Source organism: Tupaia chinensis, unplaced genomic scaffold (assembly GCF_000334495.1).
Source record: "Tupaia chinensis unplaced genomic scaffold, TupChi_1.0 Scaffold000494_1, whole genome shotgun sequence".
NCBI lineage: Eukaryota > Metazoa > Chordata > Mammalia > Scandentia > Tupaiidae > Tupaia > Tupaia belangeri.
The window spans coordinates 3,834,926-3,845,049 of NW_006160006.1; the positions used below are offsets into that span (position 1 = coordinate 3,834,926).

Sequence of the window (10,124 nt, forward strand, 5' to 3'; positions counted from 1 at the left end):
TATATATACATACACATACACACATGCATAATTATTACTTTAAAATAGATTGTACTGGTGATAATTGTCAGATTTTAAATTCACTATACTTGCACTAAAGTTTTTCCTTCTTTCGCTAGCAGAACTTTATGAGTGAGAGAACGATGCCAGAATGAGTAATCTTTATCACTGGCCTGTGTTCAATTACATTCAGCCGAAAAACTATGCCAAATTGTAGGTGCCATTGAACTTTGTAGATATTAATAGGAACTGGGTCTATTCTCAGCTCTCAAGGTAAAAACTTACTGTTACAACTGATCCCTGGAAAAATAGCACTTGAATCCTTGCACAAAGGATTCCCATTGTCTGCAAGTGTCATGAGAAGGGGTCTGATAATTGTTGGCCCTTGGAAAAGATGTGGACTCCTAAGCATCATACTTTGACTCTAGGATATTGTTAATAGTCAGCATATTCTATTTTTTTCCTTCCTATAACTCAGGGTAAAAGAAAATATTTCCATTGGTATGTCATTAAAATATTGATTTAATTTCAATTATGTTTATTTTCCAAAACACACCTAAAATAAGTGATGTGTTTCAGGGAATGTAAATTATTTTCAGAATTTCAGAAATTGAAAAAGGATAAGAGGAAGGAGAAAATGCTGGGCTGGTGTGAAGCGATAGCCCGGAACCCTCACCGAATCCCGAACAGCACGCGGACACCTGAGCTCTCGGGGGACCTGGCCGACGCCTCGCAGACCTCCACGTTGGTGAGTGGACAGCTATTTTTACCTCTGGGTTGCTCGTATGTAGATGAAATGCCAAGCAAATGAGAGAGACATGAGCTTCTAAGTAAGTGTTATTTTTGGTTACAATGGTTTTGGTACTGTAGCATTCCTGTAGATTGAGTTTAATTAATGAACACTAGTAAAACTATCTTGATGTCATATACTATCAGAACTTAATTGAAATTAAACAGCTGTTCTTTTTGCTTACTTTGGACATTGTCCTTTTACAGTGTTAGTGACCTTAAAGAAATATTTAAGCTCAAGCTCATGTGTTTAAATTCTGTATCATGTAATTTAATCGTTGGGAGGACAAACAAATTCGAAGTTATCCAAAGATGGTAGAAAATAAGAATTAAACTTTCTTGGGGCCAGCAGGTGGCGTAATGGTTGTGTCACTGGTCTCCCACACGGCTGACCACAGTTCAAGCCTAGACAAGTTGCTTGAAAATCATGCTAGGCATATGTGCGTGCAAGCCCAAGATCCTAGGAAGAGAATGGGGAAGAAGGGATTGCAGTGTGGCCATTCCCCCTCAGGGAGGTGATTTCTCACTTTCCCTCTCACTGTCTCTATCTCCTTCTCTTTTGCAAGTACATGTGCTGTATGGTAAAAACCTCTAAAAAAGAAAAAAAAAATTACACCTTCTTTATTTTTCTCTTTGTTTTAAAAACTAACTAAAATGGATTAAAAACCGATCACTTTTCACAGTTATTTAATTTCTGAATTAAATAATTGCAGAAATAATTTTAAGACCAAATTAATTCTTTTTTACATTTAGTTATCTGCTTTAAGTTTAAATCCTTGGCATCAGTTAGTCATAATTTTCCAGAGATTACAGAAAGAGATCTCTTTAGCAGGAAGGGTTGTAAATGTTCATTGTTTCCATTTGATTGCAACATTCTTTGAGTTAAAGAAGAGAAATTCCACTTTGTCTCTAAGTTTTAAATTGATATTATATATATTTTAATGATTGTTTTACCATTTTATAAAAACACAGCATTTTTATTAGCCTGATTTATTAAGGAATATATAATTAAGTATGAGCAAAGAATCATTTAGGTTTTTTTTTATTTGTACTTTTTGGTCTATTCAAAAATTTCTATTATTTTACTATATTAGTCCACTTGGGTTGCTCTAGCAAAATACCATGAACTGTTGCTTATAGACTACAGGGACTTACTTCTCATAGTTCTAGAGGCTGGGAATATAGAGGAGAAGGCTGATTCAGTGTCTGGTCAGGGCAGCTTCCTACTTCATGAGTGGTACCCCCTCTGGGTCCTCAGGTCTTTTCTCTAAAGGCAGTAATCTAGTTCGTGAGGGCTGCACCCTAATGAGGTCATGACCTAGTGACCCCCCAAATACCATACTAGGAAGTTATTATTTCTACATATGAATTTTCAGATCATGTCATGTACGCAGAAATAACAATTCTGAATAAACATTAATGTGTGGACATCAAGAGAAACCATGGAAGTAATCATTTTTTTTCATAGAAGTATGAATTGTGCTTAAGTGTTATCATTTCAGTAAGCAGGGGAAGGGCTGAGGGCATAGGGAGAGACCTGTGATGCTGTTGTACATCCAACATTCAAGGGAATAGATTCTTTGAAATGATCTGTACTGCCTCATTTTATTCAGACATGATCTTGTGTTTTGAAAGCTGCTTTTTTTCAGTCATGCTTGCTTGGCCTGAGTTCACAAATACAGGCCACACAGTAAAGTCACGCACTTCGCAAAGATGTTCCTGCGACAATGGGCAGCATAGGAGATGGCAGTCCCATTGGAGGACTGCCGGGCCCTGGTGCAGAGCAGCTATGTCACTAAGTTTGTGTAAGTGCACTCTGTGACATCCATACAACGGCAAAGTCACCTACCGATGCAGTCTGTATCTTCTATTCTTTAGACGATACATTTCATTAAGCCGCACATGACTGTCTCTGAGCAGAAAGCTGGACTCGGCCAGGCATCATGCAATAGCTAAGAAAGTTTTCATAAAAATATTACCTTTGTGCTTTGCTTAGAGTGGTTTTAGTTCCTAACTCTTCATAGAATCATAATCAAAACAAAACATCTTGAGCAAACTTTTGCCCAACCTTTTGTCACAGGGTGTCCTAATATCAGCTACACTTTACAGATGTGTACTGTAGCCCAGAGACATTAGCTGGCACTTCTCAGTGCCCTTTATGGAGTAAATGACCCTGTCTCGAGGTGGGGAGAAGGGAGAGGAGGATGACAACAGCTGATTATTAGGTTCCAGGAACTTCCCTAAGCATTTTCCACGTACTCTCAATTTTTATCCGGAGGCAATATGACAATTATTCCCATTTATCGATAAAGAAACCAAGGTACAGAGAAATTTAAACACCTGCCCAACGTGGCTTGGGTAATAACTGGTGAGGCCGGCACTCCGAGAACCCACGCCTTCTAAACGCAGAGGGCACTCTTGTGTGTCTCCCGGGAGGGGGGAAGAACACGGTCGTTACTCGACTTGCATACATTTGACTAAATGTGAAGATTGTAAGTGCGATCGTTCATTACAGTGAGGCATGAAGTCAGAGAAAGGACGTGCCCTTTATAATCCATGATTATATGTGTCAGATTACTTTCTCCTCTGTATAGACTGATCAATAAATATGGCCATTTTCACCATTACTTTCTCAATAACTGTCTTGATTGAGAAGAATGGGTTTTCCCTTTCCACTTTGTAAAGCAATTCACACTACTGCTTTTTAAATTTAGAAAATATTTATTGAGCTCAAAAACCTCTCAAAATGAATCAGAACCTTGAGGAGTTTGGGAGCTTTTGCTTCTGAAGCAAATATCCATACAATTATAACCTAAGTAGTCTGCGGGCATCTTACCTTGTTGACAGGGGGGAAGAAACATCTCTTTTTTATTTATTGTAACAAAGTTTTACTTGTTGAAAACAAAAACAAGCACCTTGTACAGAGTATGCTCTGCAATATATTTACTGAATCAAATCAGTGTTCCAATATTAAACTTAAAGTGAGTTCAGAGGAGGTCCTAAGACCCTCAAGTCAGAAAGTGAGCCATTCTGTGTGAAAATCCGTGGAAGTCAAACTAGGGAGGTTAGTAAAATGTCACTGCAGGTGGTCAGCACTGACTCCAGAGAAACTTACACTCCCGTAATCACCGATGAGTCTTCAAGGCTATCGATGGACTGCAGTAGGAAGAGAAGGGCGAAGTCTCACTCTCTCCTTGGCGGAGGTGACTCACCACTTCCAAACCCGGGCTCCTCAGCTCAGAGCGCGTCTTCTAGCATTCTAGGTGCGAGACCCAGGATGAGATGTTTGCTGTTCTGGAAAATACTGAAGAGGAAAGAGGCTTCCCAAGAAAGCTCTCAACAAGTATGTCTCATATATACACGTTATAGATGTAATATGTCCTCTGTTTAAATATATATAACCTAATATATATTTTCTATATATATTATTTATATTACATACAGTATATAATATGTAATATATATGTATAATTATACATTACATTTTCTATACAGTATTTATTAGCATAGTATGCATGTAATATATACATATTATATACATTATGTATAATGTAATATTATATATTGTAATAAATATTACATAATATGTATAATATATATAAAATATATATTACATAATGCGTGTTATATATGTTTATATATGGTATATAATGTACACACACTTTACATGGTATGTAATATGCACACAAAACTATATGTGTGTATATTGTTATGTGTATATGTTACATATATGCATTATATAATTATATATGTGTGTATATATTTTACATATATCACATACTTCATGAGAGCTGTATAGTATACTTTATATATAAAAACTGAATAAAAAATTATTTTTGGTAAGATATTTATTTATAAAACTTTATAACTTTCAAGATCATTTTTGTGTTTAATCATTTCATGAGCTAGATCACAATCTTGCTGGGATGCACACAATACAGATTTAATTTCCAAATAGGTAAAGAAATAGAGGTAATGTTACGAGTTTATGGAATTCACTTCAAATAATAAACTTTCTAATTTCTGGATTATTTATACAATATGTCTACTTGAAGAATTGATATGGTTGTTTGCACAATATAAGTGAAAACTCAAAAACATCAAATAACTAACCTCATATCGGTGACCCAGAGTGCTGTCTGATTTTAAATTCCAAAATTTTCCCAATTTATTCCAAACTACCTTTAGAAATAAGGTGCAATTTATAGATAATACATGTTCTTTGTTTAGTTCTGTTTTGTTCTAGAGAGAGTTTTGTTATCGGGTATGTGCACTCGCCAGAGAAAGAGACAGAAAATGAGAAATTGCCTCCTAGGGGGCATGGCCAAGCCACAATTCCTTCTCCATTCTCCTCTCAGAGTCTTAGACATTCACACACACACACACACACACACACACACACTGCAGTCAGGGGGTCCAGGACTTGAACCATTTCAACTACATGGGAGTTCAGTGATGTAACCATTATGCCATCTGCTGGTCCCAATAATCCATGTTTTACGAGTCAATTTTTCAGCTGTTGGAACAAACTCTTAGGCTCCTTACTCAGCCTAGTAAGTGTTTATTAATCAAACAGACACCTACTAAAGATTCATGTTCAGTTGTGTCATAAATATTTTGTTATCTTCAACATAGAACAATTGTGTTAAAACTGAAAATTGAAAACCTGTTAAACTTATGAAAATTCAGAAATAAAAATTATGTGACTCCCTTTAGAAGCATGTCGTTGGGTTTTATGTTTTAATGGAGGAATCTTATCATAACTAGCATTCTGGTGCTGTGGTCCTTGTAGCTTGTAGGTTAGTCCATTATTTCTTCCTCTAGTGCTAAACCAGACCACTTGCAAATTTGTGTAAAACATTAGAAAACAGCCTGAACTTAAGACTTTTCTTCTGAAATCCCACTCTTTGTTATTCAATAAACACTGCCCTTCCTTGGATATCATGCAGAAAAATGAATAAATAAGTACATAAGATTTATATAACTTTAGTTATGAAGATCTTATTTTGAGAAGATAATCATATCACAAAATATCTAAATTTGATGAAAACATAAAATAGATTATGGATAACTTTTGCTGTACAGAGCTGAACATCACAGTTTTTTCTTTATTCTATGTCGAAACTTGTAAAACTGAGGTAAATTATCTGGATATTATCTGCTACTAGAAAGTCACCTCCAAGACTAGTAAGTGGAAGTATTTGAAATTTAAAAACTAACAAACTGCTTCAATTTTATAGCCTTCTATTTATGGCATTCAATAATGGAAACTGGTTCAATTGACTCTAATAGCTAATATTTAGTCCCCAGACTGGAGTGAAGACTCGTTGCTTTCCGATCCATGGCTCTCAACGTTGAGCCAAGTCAACCATCTTTATGCACAATCCTTGATGGATAATTCTGAGGGAGCTCGTGAGCCGTCTGACACCAGCAATACGGGGACGATGTTTATCATGTAAATTAAGCGTCACTATGAATGTTGCACACCCAGTATGCTTCGTCTATTCACTCCATGCCAATTCTGGTTTTACTTCTTTGTTTTTACATAGACTCATCTTTGTATGAAAATATTGTTATTAGTATGAATGCATGTTGGTTTACTCTGTTCTATTATCTTTGTAGTCTCGTGTTTGAAACACAGTAAGAACTTAATCAAATGTGTGGAATGGTAAACAGCCTGAGCAGAAAGCATGAACTGAGAAAAAGCGAGATAGTTTGGTTTATAAATCTCTATTAAGTGCAATATCTCATATATTAAATCCTTTCTGCTTATTAGAAATGCCATAGGCCTTAAAATATGAAGAACTCATCTTAAAGATCAAACAATTCTGAGAACATTTCTGTGACCAAAATACATAGTTAACATTTTGGAAACAAAACTTATGATTATAACAATTTCATTCTGTTAAAATAGGATTCTGCCCTCAGTAAGAATCTAAAATAATGCAGAGAGCTTTCCCAATGATAACTATGAAATGCAATTTTTTTCTTAAAGAGATATCCCACTTACCTCTTAATATTTTCTAGAGACATCTTCCTCATTCTCTCCCCAACTTCTGGTCTTCTACTTTCAGTCTTCTACAAGGTTAAGGAACCAGTACTTCAAGTCCTCATAGCCCCACACATGGCTTTTCTTGGAAACTAAATAAAAGTAAGCAGAAAATGAGATTGAGCATATTACACTTCTCATTAGAACTGTTGACCGATTTCAATAGGTTCACTTTATTTCCTTTAGTCTGTAAGCAAGTGGGTTGGTTGATATTGTGCCAGTCATCCTTATGCATTCTAGTAAATTAGGTCAGGGCAGACAGAGTTTTCAGATTTTTAATCTCATTTTCTTCCTTCATTCAATTCCTTTAAAAAAATATTTATTTCTAAATAAAAGAAAGACAGTACCCAGTGATGTTAACGCCACAATCCAGCCCCAGCTTCAGTCAGCTCAAGAGCAGGGGTAACCCACACCCTGGCATGTTCAGGGTCACCTGTGACATAATCCTGGGACGTTTGTGGTCAGGCTTGCGGACTACCGTGTTTCTTGAGGTGCCCCCTTTAATTCTTTCATATTTGATCATGTATCAATTACGATTTTTGATCACTATTACAAAGCCTTTTTAACTACTGCCTAAAGCAATGGCGAATGAAGTCTAATTTTTTATTAGAATAACTATCAAAAACAAATGAGGGAAATTATGTAAAAGGCATGATGCCTTTCAAGAGCTTTGATTCTTATAAGAAAGTAAAATCATTAAAAATCTATCCTGATGGTTGTTATGGAAACAGACGGAGCTGAAGAATGCAAAGGTGAGACCATGCTTCCAGTTCCACAGCGTGAGGACACATTATCTCTGCTGAGCTGCTTAAAGTAGTGTATGCACTTTAATTAATTGTATAGTGACTGAGCACTGTCAAAACATGATTATTCCTGGGAGTAACAATTGATCTAAAAATGTTCCTTTCATGAAGAAATCTTTTCCTCTAAAGTGTAAGTTACAGATCATATTCACACCTGCTCTTTATTAAAACATGTCAGGTCGGTCTGCTTAATTTGGATATAAATTAAATTCTGAGTTTCTCAGATAATTATTTAATTCTCAGTGTTTAACTCTGTCTGCATGATATTTAGAACACATTGGTCTCAAAGATCCCATTTCATTGTTTGAGGACAGTGGGCAGAGTTGTGTACCCAGATGGAAACAGCCCCATGCGTGCATGTAGTGCTGTCTTTCTGCTCATGGACGACACCGATGGCGAAAGCTTCTTTGTCCTTGATCATGTGGGAGCAGCAGGGCAAATTTGACCTGCTATTTGTCAAATCTGCTTGGTTTTGCTTTAAGGTAAAACTTGCAACTAGGGAGCCAGCAGGTGGGTAGTAGTTAAGGTGCTGGACTTCCATGTGTTAGACCGTAGTTTGAGTCCTAGGCCCAGCAGCTTGAAAATCACACTGGGTGCATGTGCATGGGTACAAAAAATCCCAGGAGCAGGATGGAGGAGAAGGGATTACAGAGAACGGATTGTGTCTCACTTTTTCTCTCACTGTCTCTCTTGGTTTCTCTCCAACAAGGGCATGAATGCAAAAACAAAAATCTTAATAAACAACAACAACAAAAAAACTTAAAAAAATTGTAACTAGGAGTCAGTGAAACTTGTTAGAATAGAACCAGGGAATCCAGAGCTATTTCTGTGCAATAGTCTTCTTATTCAAGACAATGGGACAAATAAATTAGAGGTCATATATAAATTTTTATCTCAAGGCACAATAATAGTGTTTTTAATGGTTTTTTGTAATGCAAAAATTAGACATGGCATTGGATGGTGGCACAGCCGTTAAATGCAATGCTCTGTGAGGCTGACCCTAATGGAAAGGTCCAGACTTGCATCCAGAGACCTCCCTTGGTGGCTGGGCATGTGCCGGCCCAGGGTGAGGGCTGGCTGAGGCTGGGGCAGAGTGGACTGGACAGACCCAATGGGGAGTGCTGTCTCTCTGTCTTTCTGACTCTTTCTCTGTCCTTCTCACTCATGGAGAAAATAAATAAACCTAAAAAGAAATTTTAGACATGTATATCAAACTTCATGGTGACTCCAAAAGTAGGCATTGCTGTTCTCATTATACAGACAGGGGAACTAAAGTTCAGAAAGTTTCACAAAGTGGCAGAGCAAAAACCTAAAGTCCTTCAACTTCCTAGTACTCTGTGCTGTTTCACGAGAATATTTTGTTTATGCAAATATTTCACAGTTACAAAATATAGCCTGATGGTTCTTCACCTAGAATAGCTACTCCACTGGTTCACCATCTGCAGCACACAAAGCTTCTTTATTGTTGTTATTATTGTTATTATCATTTCAAAATAATATATTGTATTTCTACATACTTATGGGTTTTACTGTAATTTTTTGATACAGGTAGACAATGCGTAATGATCCTATTAGGATAATTAACATACCCTCCACCTCAAATATTTATCATTTCTTGGTATTAGGACCACTCAAAAATCTTCTCTTCAAGCTGTTCTGAAATGTGAAATAAGTGATTGCCTGGAGTCACCCTACTGTGCTGTGGAATACTAGAATTTATTCGTGTTGCAGAGCCGTAATTTTTGTATTCATTCACAGCGTCCCCCACACCCCCTTCTCCCAGCCCCTAGTAACCCCTGTCCTACTCTCCACTTCTGTGAGATGCACTTTTTTAGCTTCCCTTGCGAGTGAGAGCATGTGGTATTTATCTGTCTGTGCCGGGTTTATTTAGTCTAACATAAGCAGCACACTAACTTCTTAAACCCCTGAGCACCAGTGGAGACCGCACTGCCTGGTGAAGGCGTTGTGTAGTGTCCACTGTCGCCCGTTGCTCAGCTGCAATCTGGGATCCAGAGCTGTCTGTCATTGTAGGACACAATGGGGATAAGTGAGTCACAGAGGAAGTGAATGATCGAACATATCCTCACTTGGAAATATTTGGGTCCCAGTAATCACCCGGCTTAGAAAGTGTTTTTCATTTATTAATTGAACTACTCTTTGCAGAGAATCAGCTATGTGCCAAACAGTATATGATGAAATAAATATACACTGTTAAAAATATATATATATGGGAACCAGCAGTTAGCGTAATGGCTATGTCACTGGACTCCCACGTAGTCGACCGCGGTTTGCGTCCCAGACCCGGTGGCTTAAAACTCACGCCGGGCGCGTGTGCGTGCATGCCCAAGATCCCGAGAGGAGAATGGAAGAGAAGGGATTGCGGTGTGACCATCCCCCCTGGGGGGTGATTCCTCGCTTTCTGTCTCTATGTCTCTGTCTGTCTGGCGAGCGCACACGCCCTACAGCAAAAACCTCTCCAAAAA

General features: G+C 37.5%; 1 protein-coding gene across 1 annotated transcript in view; it reads left to right on the forward strand.

Moving 5' to 3' along the window:
* Positions 1 to 10,124, forward strand: part of MARCHF1 (membrane associated ring-CH-type finger 1) — a 641,401-nt gene that overhangs the window by 382,941 nt on the left and 248,336 nt on the right. The window contains exon 4 of the mRNA XM_006156469.3: positions 600 to 748. Within this exon, the coding sequence (XP_006156531.1) occupies positions 638 to 748 (111 nt within the window). The 5' untranslated portion in view covers positions 600 to 637. The remainder of the gene's footprint in view (positions 1 to 599; positions 749 to 10,124) is intronic.